The 16,583-nt window shown below is 36.9% G+C and overlaps 1 protein-coding gene across 12 annotated transcripts in view; it reads left to right on the top strand.

The window, feature by feature from the left end:
• The window catches only part of LOC110969995 (clathrin coat assembly protein AP180-like), a 190,244-nt gene that overhangs the window by 18,654 nt on the left and 155,007 nt on the right, over positions 1 to 16,583 (top strand). Inside the window, exons 11-20 of one of the 12 annotated variants that reach the window (XM_051936787.1) lie at positions 351 to 363; positions 456 to 586; positions 1,565 to 1,638; positions 1,767 to 1,781; positions 3,848 to 4,009; positions 6,145 to 6,243; positions 10,524 to 10,586; positions 12,019 to 12,081; positions 13,826 to 13,912; positions 15,264 to 15,325. The exons of 1 other annotated variant lie outside the window; for it this stretch is intronic. In XM_051936787.1, the coding sequence (XP_051792747.1) occupies positions 351 to 363; positions 456 to 586; positions 1,565 to 1,638; positions 1,767 to 1,781; positions 3,848 to 4,009; positions 6,145 to 6,243; positions 10,524 to 10,586; positions 12,019 to 12,081; positions 13,826 to 13,912; positions 15,264 to 15,325 (769 nt within the window). Of the gene's footprint in view, positions 1 to 350; positions 364 to 455; positions 587 to 1,564; positions 1,639 to 1,766; positions 1,782 to 3,847; positions 4,031 to 6,144; positions 6,244 to 10,523; positions 10,587 to 12,018; positions 12,082 to 13,825; positions 13,913 to 15,263; positions 15,326 to 16,583 lie in introns of all 12 variants that reach the window. 10 more of the 12 variants (XM_051936784.1, XM_051936783.1, XM_051936788.1 and 7 more) reach the window with 10 other exon arrangements.

The raw sequence follows: 16,583 nt of genomic DNA, 5'->3' as shown, positions 1-16,583 counted from the left end.
TGAAACTATTCACGTGTGGAAATGTGTGTGTTGCTGTGATTACATGTGTGAGAAACACATGTTTTGGTCCAACAGTAAGTCTGTGTTCTGTCACGTCCTGATGTGGATCACTGTATGAAGGGTTTAGCTCCAAGAGAAATCGATTATTGGACGACAACTCGACTATTTTAACCAATCAAATGCTTCAGATTTGTTATTTTTTTCCACATAAAGTTTGGAAATGAACTCTTCATATGATCACATATGATGCGTTTTTGTTTGAACTTGGAAAACTCATCAAACATTATGTCCAGCAGAACAGCTGTTTTTAAACCAATCGCTTACAATTCTTCCTGTTCTTCCTCTTCCAGGTCTCCAACAAAGGTAAGATGCACATTTAAACTAACCGTTAATGTCCTCTGGGCTCCTTCAGTCTGATGTATCACTATTAATAAGTTTTTCTACCTGTCTTCTAGGGGTCTCCAACAAACAACGTGTCTCCCACATCGACTCCGGCCAAATCTTCAAACGCCGTCCCGACACTGCAGCCTCCTCCTGGAGAGAGCGCCGGAGCTGCCGCCTCAGCTGCTCCTGAACCAGCCGAAGAGTTAGTTACATTTATATTTAATATCTTAAAATTCTTTTTTAAAGATGTATTTGGCAAGAAGCTAAACCTCACACACCAGGTGGTTTGTTACCAGGTTCAAATTCAGAACAAAAATTGCTTGTTGTGTATCTAAAACTAGTCTGAGTGAACTAGTTTGGAGACCAAAAAGTGATCATTGTCTACCAAAACACCAGAGAAAGATATCCATAACTTTGTACTCAACAGGAGTAAAAGTAAAGGATTTTCTCTTTTCTTGTAGAGGAATAATCAAAGACAAACAAGCTAAGCTATGCTAAGCTAAGTTAAGCTAAGCTAAGATGAAACAAAGCTACCAAAGCATATCCTTTTGTCAAATTTTGCTCAGAAAACAAAAAGATATAACATGCAGCATCTAGTAGAAAAACAATAAGATGTCATTATGATATGTTACTGAAAATAAACATAAACGAGCTAAAATCTGACTTAAAATGGAAGAAGTGAGAAGTAATGCTGGTAATGCTACCGAGGTGGTAAAGTAAAATACATGGAACACAATGAAATATTGCAAATCAAATTAAGCATTTGCAGGTGTTTATGTGTTTAATGTGTCAAATATGTTGGTTTAATTCGCTTATAATTGGAAACTAGACCATAATTAATGCAGTTTACAGATTAGTAATATAATAAACAAAAAAAATCTATAACATGGGCTTCAGCTGTGATCGCCGGTGAAGACATTTTGCTTGAACACAGCTTGACAAAGCTTAGGGTGAATAAAAAGCAAAATCTAGCATAATTTCTGCAGGAATATTCTCATTTTTAAACCATGAGCTCCAAATAAACAGCTTTACTTGTTGAGTAGATTAATTTTTAATGTGCTTAGATGCACACGTGCTGGTTGTCTTTACTGGTGGTTGTTTATGTGGAACGAAGGGTGATTACTGAGTGATCAGAGCACAAAAGTGAAAGAATTCCAACCTGAATGTGGTCTTCCTGCAGTTCTTTGTTGGACCTGGATCCTCTGAGCTCCTCTGGTCCCTCAGCACCATCAGCTGCTCCCACATCCTGGGGAGGTAAGTGGTCCAGAAAAGATTCAACAAATCAAGTCTATGAAAACATCCACAAGTTGTAAAAGTAGGAATGAAATTATACCTGAATCAAACACGTCTTCTCCATGCTCCTTTGGTTTCTGCTTCCGTAGATCTTCTTGGATCAGGTGAGTATCATTCCTATCTTCACTTCCCCTCCAGGTTCTGCTCCAGACGAGTTGTAGCCCCTTTTAGACACGAAACGTCCATCTGTTAAAGTGACGGCATTCTGTCATTCACTAAAGTACATCCAGGGATGAATAAAACAGAATTATGCACTAAAAAACTAAAGATTAAATCTGTTGAAGTTGTATTTTTCTAGACATTTTACGCTCTTTGTATTGACCTCCTTTTAGATCCTGATCCATCCTGTCTCCATGCAAGAGATCATTTACAGTTATGAATAATTAATCAAGTTGCGCTCAAATATACGCAGCTCTCTGCCGTATGGATCCTGCTGCTGGTATTTAATAAACTTAGAAGAAATAGTCCTAAACAGCTGGAAGCAACAAACTAAACTTCAGCTCCTGTTAGTCAAAACCTGCATTATAGCCATCAGTGGTGATGTCCATCAATCTGAACTGTTATAGACTCTTTTCTTCAAAGAAAAGTTGAATTTTTATAGACATTTTGCACTCTGATGGATGTTTGTAGATCAATCTTGGTTGTGAAATTTGGAAAAATACTTCCTTAAACTCAACTCCAAGTGCCTCATACTTACACATCAGTTAAGACGACTGTATGCCGTTAAGACTTTAGATGTCTTGAAACTAAACTTGTAAGATTGCGACTTTTACAGAAAAGCAAGCGAGGGTGTTCTTTCCGACATGAATCTGACTCGTTCAGATGTCGTCAGATTAACAGAAAAGAGTCTTAAAGGGGCTTTAGATCCTACTCCAGCTCACCTCAATGTTTCTTTCTTGACAATCTCTAAACTTGAGGCACCCTGGAGACGATATCAGTATCAGCTGGAAGCAACAAACTGAACTTCAACTCCGATTAGTCAAAACTTGAAATACAGGGGGTCCTCTACTTACATCTGAGTTCCGTTCCAACGGCCTGACGTAAGTCGATTTTCACCATAAGTCGGAACTCCGGCGAAAAGTAAACAAAGCCGTTACGTGCATGAAGATATCGATCAGGTGTTTGGAGAAGTCATGGATACCAATGACTTTCATGCATGTATGATTCATTTTACAAGAAGATAACAGACCAACTTGATTTGTTTTTACAACTTGATCTATCTGATTATGCTTGGGAGCCATAATGAAGGGCATAAAGTCAGCGAATGTAGCACAATCCAAGGTAGCATACAACCAGTGAATGGAAACAAATCCGTCTTATAGCTGAACGTGACGATGTATTGCTCGCCAACCAGTTCCAATGTAACGATGAAGCGCCGTGGGTCGAGGGCGTCTTAAACCTAGATCCTCTGTACTGTCATCATTGGTGATTTCCATCAATCTGAACTGTTTTAAAGTCTTTTTCTTCAAAGTAAAGTTCAGTTTAATAGATATGTTGTGCTCGGTGTGATGTTTTTAGACCAATTTTGGTGGTGAAATCTGGAGAAATCCTTCCTTAAACTCCTTCACGCAACACCAAATGTGCCATAGTTACATATCGGTTAAGGTGACTGTATGCAGTTCAGACTTTAGTCGTCTTGAAACTAAACTTTTATTGAAAAGCAAGCTAGGGTGTTCGTTCAGACATGAATTCGACACATTCAGATGCCGTCAGATTAACAGAAAGGAGTCTTAAAGGGGCTTTAGATCCTCCTCCAGGTCACCTTGATGTTTCCTTCTCTACTAACTGTGACATAGAGGCGACCTGGAGACGTTTTAATTGAGATTTAACATGAATTCTTGTAGCGATGTGCTGTGGTTGCCTCCCTGTTTGTGTCCTCTCTTTAGTCTGAGTGCTCTCTTTGTCTCTCTCTACCTTCTCCCTCCCTCCCTCCTCATCCTCCATCGTCTGGTTTTGGTTTGTAACTAACGGGGGCTATTTTTGGGTGTTTTCTTTGTTTTGTTCGGCTGGTGTCGAATCCCTTTGATTTGTTTAAAATATGGATTTTGCTTTTTGTCGTTCGACCCTAAATTGGTTTTGATTTGAACTGGACTTTTCCTTTTGGCTCCTCTGGTTCTTTTTGGTTGCTCTCTCCTCTTTTATTTTGGCGGTGTGTCCGAACACCCGGCAGAAATGGGCGACTCCTTGCTATCTGAACCCACCCTCACAGCAGAGCCCGCCCCTTCCCCTGCAGCGGCCACGCCCACTCCGGCAGCGGCGGACCCTGGAGGCTCTCTAGCTCCTCCCACTAGCACCGCAGCCGCCGCCTCCCCTGGCGCCGCCGCCGCCGCCGGTAATATGGATCTGTTGGGAGGTCAGTGGGCTTCCAGAAAATTCTCTGCGGCAGAATGACTCTGGGAAGCTCCACCCTAAAACCCATCACACGATCTGACAGCCGACTGCATGCTCACACACAGAAGGCAGAACTTTGCCGACCTGAACGCCGCCAGGCAAAGTTGCACCATCAGAAACTCACTTTCTAACTGCACTGATGCATCACTCCCGCTGTCAAACGCATGGAGCCCCAAATGATTTAGAAACACACAATACAAAATAACTTTAAAAAGAAACCTGCGCTCCATTCATTTTTATTTCATTAGAGAAAATTTTTGCACATTTTCTCCATTAAAAAACTCAGTTTTATTTCATAATGACACATTTCATGACAGTGAAGTTGCACGCCAGATTTTTTGTTATTGTCAGTGAAATTTTATTTTAGAAGGCTACATTAACCACAATTGTTTTTAGAAATACAAGAAAATATTATTAAAATTACATAAATAGACATGTACATTGTAAAATATTGCTAAAAATGGATAATCAGAGTGAAAAAAGTATTTTTTTAAACATCAAAAATGTTTTCATGCAATTTTTACAGATATTTTAGGACTCTTTTTAAAAAATATATTTTCCAGCATTTTTTCTTTTCTATTTTAAAGATTTTTTCTTGTATTTCTAAAACAAAGTACAATAAAAAAATGTAAGATATCAATAAAGTGTTAAACTTAAAAAATGAACTTTTTAAGGTCAAACATGTTTTCACGTAATTTTTTACACGTTGTCACTATTTTTAAAAAAGTAATTTTACAGCTTTTTCTTTTTACATTTTAAAGATTTTTTTCCTGTATTTCTAAAAGAAATTACAGTTAAAAAATATAAAACAACAATAAAGTAAAATAAATAATTTTAGACATGCACATAATATTAACACCTAGATAACCATAAGAGTCCAAATTTAAAAAAGAAAAAATATGATTTTTTTAACCTTAAACATGTTTTTGTGTAATCTTAGCATATATTTTAGCACTGTTTTTTTTAAAAGTAATTTTACAACATTTTTCCTTTTTTATTTTACAGATTTGTTTCCTGTATTTATTTTTTTTAGAATTGCAAGAAAATATCAATAAAAATAAAAATGAAAATAGACATGGACATAATGTTAACACCTAGATAATCATAAGAGTTCAATTTAAGAAAGAAAAAACATGATTGTTGCTTTTTTTAGCTTAAACATGTTTTTGCGTAAATCTTTACAGATATTTTAGCACTATTTTAAAAAACTAATTTTCCAGCATTTTTCCTTTTTATTTGACAGATTTTTTCTTGTATTTTTTTAAGAAATGCAAGAAAATGTCAACAAAAATAACAAAAATAGACATGCACATTGCAAAATAATTTTAAATACTGAATAATCATAAAGAAAAAGTGTTTTTTAACATCAAACATGTTTTATAACAATAAGAAAAATGTGACATATCTTTAAAATAATGACATATTTTGCTGTTTTTAATACAGTAATATGCTACGTTGTTTGCAGCTTTTGCCCGTTTTCTTTCAGGTGATACATGAATTAATGATTAAAAAAATAACTTTACTTTGATGTCATGAAAAGTGACGCTATGAATCCAAAACAACGCTACAGAAAGATGTAAAAATAGTTGAATTTTAGTCGAACTGCACAAAAATCTTGATTCCTTTATGTGGTTATTTGTCTTGTATTAATTTCTAAGCGGTGAATTTGTGGCTCCATATCACGTAGATGCTGCAGAAGTCTACCAAACACAAACACCGACACAGTTTTCCTCCTGCACCACTTGGCTTGAACGCACCGCTGCACCTCACCTCCGTTTGATAGGCCCACATGCTTTTCCTCGACCTCGCCGAAAAGCACTTCTATCAAACGCCGCCACGTGGCTCCAGCCGTGACATTGGCTGCTCTCCGGCTTCTACCTGTGCAGTAGACCGACCCTCCTCTAGCGCCTCCTGTCTGTCCTCCCATTGGTCCATTCACCTGTCAGTCATTGGTGTCACATGCTGTCAGCTCAGGTGTTTCTGATCTTACCTTCCTTTTTTTCCTGACTTTCCTGACTCCTTCTTCTTCTTCTCCTCGTCCGGATTTCTTTCTGTGGCGTTCGGTGTGAACTCCAGATGCCTTCGCCACGCCTGCTCCCGCCGCCGAGGCCTCAGCGGCTGCAGCCGAAGGCGGAGCTGCAGCTACGACCGCCCCGGCCGCCAACGCTGGAGCCGGTGGGTGATGAAAGTCCGTCTGGGAGTGTGTTTGCATGAGGCGGCGAATGTGTGATGTGGACGTTCAGAGACACACTGGAGACTCAGATGATTTAGAGAGTGACGTAGTGTTTAGTGATTTATCAGGAGAAGTGACACCGACGGAGCAGCAGTGCATGCCAGCATCAGTTCTGAGGATTCTCTCTGTTCTTTGGGTTTATGTTGTAAATGGAAGAGTTGTCAGATTGAGATTGACTGAAGGCTCTCTGGATTGCTTTTGTCGTTTATTGTCTCGTTTGTGTGGTTTTGTGTCTCATTTTTGTTGCTTTGTGTCTCATTTTTGTAATTTCTGTTTTGAGTCTCGCTTTTATCATTGTGTGTCTTGTTTTTGTCTCTTTTTTGTGGTTTTGTGTCTCATTTGTGTGATTTTGCGTCTTGTTTTTGTAATTTTGTATCTCATTTTGTCATTTTGTGTCTTGTTTGTAGTTTTGTGCCTCATTTTTGTCATTTTTTTGTCTCGTTTTTGTCGTTTTATGTCTCGTTTTGGTCATTGTGTGTCTCGTTTGTGATTTTGTGTCTCATTTTTGTCATTTTTCGTCTTTTTTGTGTAGTTTTGGGTCTCATTTTTCTCATTTTGTCTCATTTTTCTCATTTTCTCTCATTTGTCATTTTGTGTCTTGTTTTTGTTGTTTTATGTCTCGTTTCGGTCATGGTGTGTCTCGTTTGTGATTTTGTCTCATTTTTGTCATTTTTTGTCTCATTTGTGTGGTTTTGTGTCTCATTTTTCTCATTTTGTGTCTCATTTGTCATTTTGTGTCTTGTTTTTGTCGTTTTATGTCTCGTTTTTGTTGTTTTGTCTCTCATTTTTGTTGTTGTGTGTCTTGTTTGTGTTTAGAACTAATATGGAGACAACTAGTCTCTTCAGTCACATCAGAACAGACAATACCTAATCTCCTGCAGTGTCTTTCTGTTTATATGAATTATGACCTTCGACAAGGGAAAGAGTCCTTTTAACACTTTCAGCCCTTTTAAACATCATATCACATACAATATGTAGCAATCAAGTGCACATTTAGTGCATTTAGGACCTTTTTACAGCATTATTTTTAAAAATAAGATGAGTTTTAACTAATTAATTTACTTATTATTATAATTATTATAAAAATCTGCAGCAGAAAGCTGTCCACTGTAAAACTGTTAAAAATGTTGCATTTACAGTCAGATTCATGCCAGTTTTCTCCAAATCTTGGGGGAGAAAAGAAACCTTCCAACTATTTCTTAGAGTAAAGTGACCATGTTAACGTGTCGTGTGACAGTTTGAGTGTTGTGGCTGCGAATGAAGAGAGAAGTGTGTTGTTTGTGTGGAAGTTTGCATTTGTTGTTGACTTTTAATCTGGAGTGTTTGTGCAGCAACATGAGGAGCTTTTTCTGTTACAATCAAGGACGATATTTAGTTTTTCTCTCGTCAGAATAAGATGAAGATCACTGCGTGTGGCGGTTCAGCTCGGCTTTGTTCTGCAGGTTGATGTTCTGTGAAGGCGTTCAATATTCGCTCCAGTTGTTTGCCTTTTTTTTCCCATCAGAGGAGCTATTTCTGGCTCCGACTGACAGCAGCAGAGAGTCGTCTGCACGTTTCCTCCTCCATCCCTCTCCTCTCATATATTTCTGCTGCATTTTCATCTACATCATTATGAAACGTACAGAACTGAGCACAAGTGAGGACCATTTCACAAAAAACAGGTTGTTCTATTGGTTAAAGAGCAGATTATGACTGAAAAATTAACATTTGTCAAAAATATAGACCTTTAATGTGAAACTTATTTACAGTTTTTAGCCTGTTTCTTTACAGTCAACATGTAAATTAACTGTTTTTCCACCTATGATTTTACTAATTACTGTCTGAATTTCAACATATCAACAAAAATCTGTGAAATAATAGTTTATTTTTAAATTATTATTATTACTCTTTTTTGTTGAAATTTTTCAGTCCCGAATATACACATTACTTCTATCAAATAACGGCAAATGCATGCAAAAAAAGAGTAAACTGATTTAATTATAGTAAAAAAAAGTGTAATTGTACACTTAAATCTTGTAAAACAAAGAATTAAATATTTAGAATTTTTTTGTATTAGAATTTTTAAAATTATTTTTTATTTTTTTCTAAATCTAAATTAACATTTTGTCTGATTTTAATTTGTCATTTGGGAAAATAGCAAAAATCTGACAGTTTAAGAAAAAAATTCCACCTTTCAATCCTTAATTTACATACTTTCTCATTCAAATAATGGCAATAATGGCTGTAAAATAATATATTTTTGTATTATTAATTTAAATATGTAGTAAAAAATGTGTAACTGTACAGTCTAATCCTATAAAAGACAATATGGCCATTTATTAAAGTAAATAAATGTGTATTTTCTGTGATTTTACAGATCTATGATTTAACATAACTGGGCAAAATATTTTATTGGGTATATTTTTTAGTTCTTAAAATACAATTTTTTTCTTTCAATTAAAACAGTAAAATATTTTTTATTTCTTACCATTGTAAAGGAAAAAATACCACTGGAGAAAATACAGATTTATTTTAATGTTTATTTCATTTACAGTTTTGGCCCGTTTTGTTTTTCTTTTTTTAACAGTTAATGCATAAATTACTCTTTTTTTCTTGTGTTTTTTTTTTTTACCAGATCTTATCAGTAATTTCCCAAAACGTGGATCCGATAAGAGCCTCAGCGTCCAAACTTTCCTGAAACTTGTGCTCTGTTCCGTCTGTCCTCCTGTTTTGGATTTGTTGTCTAACATCCTCCATCATCTCCATTATCTCCACCCTCATCTCTCCATCCAAAGACCCCTTCGCTCCGTCCGACTGTAGCTCCACGGCGGCGTCCTCGGGTCTCGACCTGTTCGACCTGATGTCGGCGGAGACCCCGGCGAGCTCCCTGGACGCCTGCTTTAGCTCCCCTTCCCCTTCCCCCTCGCCGCTGTTCGCCTCCTCCAGCACCATCGTCACCACCACCGCCACCATCTCCGCCCCGCTAACGACCAGCCCTGCTAACGACCTTTTCAGCGGTAAACGTTAGTGTGTGTGGTCTGCTTTCCATCTGCATCCATCCCTCTTTTTTTATCGTTTGCTGCGTTTGGGCATCTTCACCGTTTAAATTCTCCTGTGTTTAACATCCAATGCTTTTGCAAAACCTGAAACTTTCAGTGACTATTCTCCAGCGCTGTGTAGAATGGTCTGACTCCACCTCATTAGCATTATGCCGTAGGGCCACAAAGCTCCACTCTGACTTGTTTGTTTTGCTTTAAACCAACTGTAACCTTCTTGAGTGAAGCTGAGCCCAGGATATAGGGATGGTGTCCCTTCATTATAGTGACCGGGGAATAGTTTTTTGGGAAAAATTTGCATCTAAAGTTTCTGCAAAACTGTAAACTTGCTGGTGGTTGGTGGTTCTTATTAAAAACACAACAAAGATAGCGGAAGAAGAGGAAAAATCTTGTTAAACTGCAAATATGTGGTTTTTCCACACTGATAATCCACAGAAATATAACAAAGCTCAAACAACATAACATAAATATCAGTACCAACTGACCTCAATCATTCAAGACCCTAAAAGATGCTAATATAGAAACAAATATGTCCAAATTCAGAGGTGTAAAGTAACTAAATACATTTACTTAAGTGCTGTCCTTGAGTATAATCATAGTCTGTATATAACGATCTATGTAGCCACTGTGACAGCATACATTTATTGGTGTTCTGAAGCCTTGACTTTTGAATTTAGCCTTCGTAATAACATGAAGTACTTCTTCCACATTTAGTGGTGTTTTGAAGGCTCAAGTTTGGAATTTGTACCATGAAAATCATCTATTTTCTCCTAAATGGCACCATAACTACAAAAATAAACACCATTCTGCACTGAAGAACACTTAAAACTAGCAATAGAGACCATAAACTTGTCAAAAAAATGTTTACTGAGGTAATAAATCTAGTGGGAAGTAGCTCATATCCTCACTTCTTTTTGCAGCCAGAGGAGTCACCCCCTGCTGGCCGGTAGACAGAATGCAGGTTTAAGTAATTTTTCATGTTAGTTTCACTTTTCAAACCTGTTTGGAAGCCTCAAGTTTGGAATATGGCCTTTGCAAATTGTCTGTTTTCTCCTTAATGGGACCATAATTTAAAAAATGAACACCATTCTGTACTAAAGGAGACTTGATTGTTTTATCGTTTGCTGTGTTTGAACATCTTCCCCGTTGTAAATCCTCTGTCTTTGGGTTGCCATGTTGCTCCGTAGACATCTTTGACTCGATGCCGGACGTCTCCAGATCGGATCCCGGCGCCGACTTATTCTCAGGAGGTACCTTTTTTTGGCCTGGCGTTTGCTCTGGAGTGTCTGTTCTGCAGCTTTGTCCTTAAGGAGATGGATAATAAATGCTTCTTACTGGTTTGCTGAGAGCTTTTTCCAGCATGTTTCCACCTGGACTGAGTGGCTTGTGCTGTGTTGAATGACGGTGCTGAAGCAGATTGTCTTTGTGTCTTTGTGTGAGTTGAAAAGTAAACTTGGTCTCCACCTTTGCCTCCTCCTCCTCCAGTGGATGTGTTCAGCTCCCCCGTCCTCTCCTCAGCACCCCCACCCAAAACAGACACTGGAGGCATCATGAGCCTGTTTGGTGGTGGGTAACTCACACAAAACACCAGCGAAGAAGAAGAGAAGGGATGCCGAAACTGAGAGATGGCTGCTTTGTGGGCAGAGCTGCTGGGTTTTGTTGCTACATGTAGATCGAGGAAGTTTTGGCAAAGAGACGCCTGAGATGAAGCTGCAAGTTACGGCTCTGGTCCGAGAGTTTCAGTTAGTTTTAACACGTGTGCACATAAAAAACAGGCACATGCACGTAAAACCATTAGCTTTGAGAGTGCAGAAAACAGAAAATCCTGCAAGCAGTGCACTGTGGTTGACCCAGCTGCTCAAAATAAAACAGATTTTTTAATTCTTAAGATGACATTCTTAAGATGGTGCCATAATTTCAAAAATGAGCACCATTCTGTATTGAAGGAGACTTAAAACTAGCAATAGAAACCATAAATTTATTAGAAAAATGTTTACTGAGGAAATAAATCAAGTGAGAAGTAGCTCATATTTTCACTTCTTTATGCAGCCAGAGGGGTCGCCTCCTGCTGGTTGGTAGATAGAATGCAAGTTTAAGTCATTTTTCAAGTTAGTTTCACTTTTCAAACATTGGGGGCTACGTTTAGCTTTAATATACAGTCTATGAGTACAATTTAGAGCTGCTTTTACTCCACTTTTTGCAGCTTATTACGCTTTGTCAGAGGCTTTAAAAGCTCTAATCAGACATTTTCCTGCATCCAACGTCTGAAAAGTAAACTTGACGACTGTTTTCTAAGCTGTTATTTGTGTGCACAGGTTTTGAAACTAAGAAAACTAAATATTTTCAGTTTTTATTAGCATTATTTTTGAGAGTCTCTAATTAAAACTGCACTAATTTAAGTGGCACAGTTTGGCTTCCTGATACAGATTCAACATGTTTGTGGGTTTCAAAATGCATATGGAGGGTTTATAGTGGCTGTTATGAGAAAATGCGTGAATGCTGAATGCTGAAATCCAATGTTTGCTGAAAAGATGATGGTGTTTTTTAACTTTAAGTGTCCCTCTCTAACTCTGAACATCTCGTCTGGTATCACTAGCATGGCGTGAAGCCGCGGCCTGATTCTTACCTTCTTTGCCCTCATGCTGCGATGGATTGGGACCCGGTTGGGTTGTTTTCTGACAGAGTCCACAGGAGGCGACGCCCCGGCTGCTGCTGCTGCTGCCCCCGGAGCCGAGCTCATGTCAGGTAAACCCTGCAGGACTCACTGAGACAGAAAGGTGGATTGTTTGTGAGTTTTTTAGCATCTTTCAACCAAATTCAACCCAAAATTTCTGCATTTTTTCTGCATGTTAGAGCTGCACAGAAGCTGAAATCATCCCAGGCCTTCTGTTGTAAAATGTTGCTATTAATGCTCATGATAAATATTATGAATTTGATTATTCTGGTCATAACTGTGCAGTTCTAGTGTGATGTATTTGCAGAGTAATGTTGGTGTTTGTCTGCTGTTGTGGGTTTTTCAGTCTCATAATTTATTATTTGCCATAAATCTCACCATTAACCGCACAAAGCTGACGCCTTTATTTGTCTTGTGATGGTTAAAGAAATAATTTGCTGCTCCACATTTCATTTTATTAGAATTTTTTACAACTAAACACTAGAAAAACTGCACTTCACTCTCACTTTTATTGAGTTTTTGAGTTTAATCGTTGCATGTTTTTGTCTTCGGGGGGATTTCCCACCTTTCACGGCCTGTGCCGTCGGTAACCGTAGTAACCGTTACCGTGGCGACGTGCCTTCCTCCACTCCCACCCCCCTGCTCACCTGGTGGTGGTGTTATATAACGATACTACTGCTGCTTCATGCATTAACCGGCCTCCTTTTAAACCCTCAATGCTTTTTTCTTTTCTTTCTCTCTCTTCGCCTGTTTTTTTCTGTTTTTTTTCTACTATCCTCTCGTTTCCCTCCTCCTCTCGCTGCTGCCGCTCTCTCTCTCCATCTGGCTCTTGGGCTGGCTTCATTTCTCGCTTCCCGCCATTTGATTGGGTGAGTTTTTTTCCCCACTCTCACGCTGAATTTTTTCCCACAGTGCACCACTGCATTGCGGTGGTGCTCAGCTGCCTCGGCCACATGATGCTCCTCACTAGAAATAGCACAATTATTACTATGCTTATCCTGATTTAGAGCTTTGATTTGCAGTGTACCGGCTTCATTGTAGCAGATTCTTTTATTTCTGCTTCTGATCACACAATAATCAAAATTAAAACCCTGTGATTCTCACATGTACGTATTTAAAGATGCACAGTTTTGTAAAATGATGATGATAGATGTCTCCAGTTTGCACACAAAAAAATCACAAAAATTGCCCATTTTTCTATTCATCACTGAAATAAATGAATAAATAATGCCAAATAAAATAACATTTAAAAAAATGATTAAAATAAATTTAAATCAATAAATACATTTAACAGATTTAAATAGAATAAAATTGTTCCATTTTATGGTTTCTAACAGACCAAATTACTCAAAAATTTCTGCAAAAAAATACGTATCTTTTTAAAAATGATTAACAGATAAATTAAAATTAATAAAAAATGAATGAAAAAATTGCCATTTTATTTTTTATATATTTTAAATAAAAAAACTAAAGAAAATACTAATACTAATATTTATAATAATTAAAAATTAAAATTAAAACACCGTTTTTGAACTGTTTTTCACGTGTATACAGTTTTATAATTTTCACAGATTTAAAAGATGAACATTTTTGTATAATGATGACGACAGACGTCTCCAGTTTGAACAAAAAAACCCCACCAAAACTGCTCATTTCTAATCTTTTATTGGCCCCGGTTCACGTTCCAACACTGTTTCTCCTCTCCCCTGTTGTCATGGAGACATCTATGGGTTGTCATGGTGATCCCCTAGCTGGCGCTGAAGGATGCTAACACCTCCCTCCTCTTCCTCCCTGTCCTTCCTCCCCCTGCTGTAGTATTTGATGGATTAGGGGATGTAATGAAGCCCACGGTCACCCCGCAGGCGGCCGACGTTGACGCCTCCATGGCCAACATGGCGGCCAGTAAGTAGACGTTTAGAACTGCACGTCCACTCTGACGCTTTGAGAAACGGGTTTGTTTGCTTCGGGTGTGAAATGAGAAGATTTGTGCAACTATTTTAAAGACTCGAGCTTCTTTTAGGCTCACCGATGGACAGAAATGTGTAAAAAAAAAATGTATAGCCCTACTCTAATCACAGTAACAGGGTTGCTAATCCATGCTAATGTGATCTTTTTCTCAGCAGTAGAAGCTAGATGTTTAGCTAGCTGTTACTGCTGACCAAGAGGACAAACTGACTGATGGAAAACAGTCCAAAGAATGAGTCTGATCCTGATAATATGAGGTAGAGAGAGACATTCAATCAAGGCTGACGATGTGATGAAAATATGAAGAAGAGAGGAGATAGCTTTGCTCTACCCATTATTTAGGAAAACTGTTTGAGGATGCTGACAACAAAAACGAGACACAAAACGACAAAAACGAGACACAAAACGACAAAAACGAGACACAAAACGACAAAAACAAGACACAAAACGACAAAAACAAGACCCAAAATGACAAAAACGAGACACAAAACGACAAAAACAAGACACAAAACGACAAAAACAAGACCCAAAACGACAAAAACAAGACACAAAACAAGAAAAACAAGACACAAAACGACAAAAACAAGACACAAAACGACAAAAACAAGACACAAAACGACAAAAACAAGATACAAAATGACAGAAATGAGACACAACACGACAAACGTCATCAACAGGGTTGTTGTTGGACAAAAATCCATAATAATATTAAATTAAAATATTATGTCGATTAAAATTGTTTTGAACCATAATTACAAGAGATATCAATGAAGAAAATAAACCAAAAAAAGGATATTTAAATTTAATTTTAACTGTTTTATTTGAGATTCAATTTTGATTCATTGGGGTGGGACAAGAGAAAAATAGTATTTTAGGGGGAACTCCAGACTTATTTGGTATTTAAAAAATATATTTTTGAAAATTCTTTTCTCCTAGTTTTTTTTAGATTTGGTCTCGGGACAAAAACATTTACACAACAGCTGCATGTTTTAGTGTTTTCTACTTGGATTATTTGAAATTTGATGGGTGGGCTGTGAAAAATGTCCTCCAGTTCTGGAATGAGCCTTGAAACCCCTTATGCTAAGCTAAGCTAAGCTAAGCTAAGATAAGCTAATTTCCTTCCAGCTCTGTGAATAAAAGCAAAGAATTTCTCAAAGTGTCAAAGAGCTTCTTCACCCGCTTCTATCTAGTGTTTTAGACTCTCCTGCTTGTGTTTTTGTGATAAATGGACGTACTTCTGAGTATGTCTTAGTATGTCTGAGTCCTTCTCTGTCTGCTTTCCCCTCAGATCTGACGATGGGACCCCCAGCGGCCCCTCAGGTAGCTCCCCCCTGTTGGGGTGCTCCCATGGTAAATGTTGTCTGTGTTTTCTAGCATGGAGTTGGAGCCGCATGGCAGCGACTGACGGCTTAAACCTCAGCAGCCCTTCATCCTCCTCTCCATGGAAACTACACCGTTAAAATAAAAATACCAACGAGGAAACAATCAGCAGCAAAGAGCCAGAAAAATATGGTACAAATACACAGAATACTGTAACATTCAATAGCTGTAAAAATAGTGAAAATATCAGCAAAGATCCACAAAATAATCACATTTTAGTTGGTTTCAACTGAGTGTAATTTTAGATTATTTAAAAGAATGAGTTAGTATTTGTAAAGATGCCTGTTTGTGATCTGATTTACAATTCTGGCCTGTTAATTTCTAATGAAAAATCAAGGAAAATGGTGTTTTAAAATTTTTTAAAAACAGCAACAGTCTGTAAAAGAAGACTATTTCTTCCTTATTTACATACAGTGAATAATAGTCTAATATTACTGTCCTTTACTGTATCTTATCTGTTTTTAATTAAACAGGTAAAAAAAATATTTAACATTTTTCAATCTGCAAATATTTGTTAAATAATGTTTATTTATTTTGTGTTCATTTTAAACAGTAAACAATTACAGTGAAACATATTTTTCCTGTTATTTTAGAAGATATGTATCATTTAAAATAAAATAATAAAACAGAAAATCTGGAGATTAACATAATTTTTAAAAATATTTTTAAACTCCTTAAAATACAGCTTTTTTATTTTTAGACACCAGAGAAACTCATAATATTTTAGCAAATTTAAATACAGTAAAACGTATCTAATGCTTATTAATTTAATGGTTTAAAGGTGTAAAAATGCAGTTTTATGAATTCATACTTTTTTCTAAACTAAATATTATTTCTATATATATATATATATATATATATATATATATATATATAATACTTTTGATTTTGGCAATATTATGGGTTTGGCTTTTTTTTACAGTCAACAAGTAAATTAATATTTTAGATTTTTTGCAAGATTTTTCCTGTGATTTTATGACTATTTATGTGTAGTTTAACAAAACAGGGAAAATCCATAAAATCACAGTTTTTTAAAGCAATTTTCAGTCCTGGATGAACAAACTTTTTCTGTAAAATAATTCAAAAGTAAAGTGTAAAGTAATTACTTATTTTGATTACTTTAAAAAATAAATATTTTTATAACTATAGTATTAAATGTTGTAAAAGAATGAAATCATTTTTTTATGTTTAAAAAATACTTTTGATGTTGACAATTTTTATACTTTGT

Source organism: Acanthochromis polyacanthus, chromosome 16, assembly GCF_021347895.1.
Source record: "Acanthochromis polyacanthus isolate Apoly-LR-REF ecotype Palm Island chromosome 16, KAUST_Apoly_ChrSc, whole genome shotgun sequence".
NCBI lineage: Eukaryota > Metazoa > Chordata > Actinopteri > Pomacentridae > Acanthochromis > Acanthochromis polyacanthus.
The sequence above is the reverse complement of the archived record's forward strand: the minus strand, read 5'-3'. Positions and strand labels throughout refer to the sequence as shown.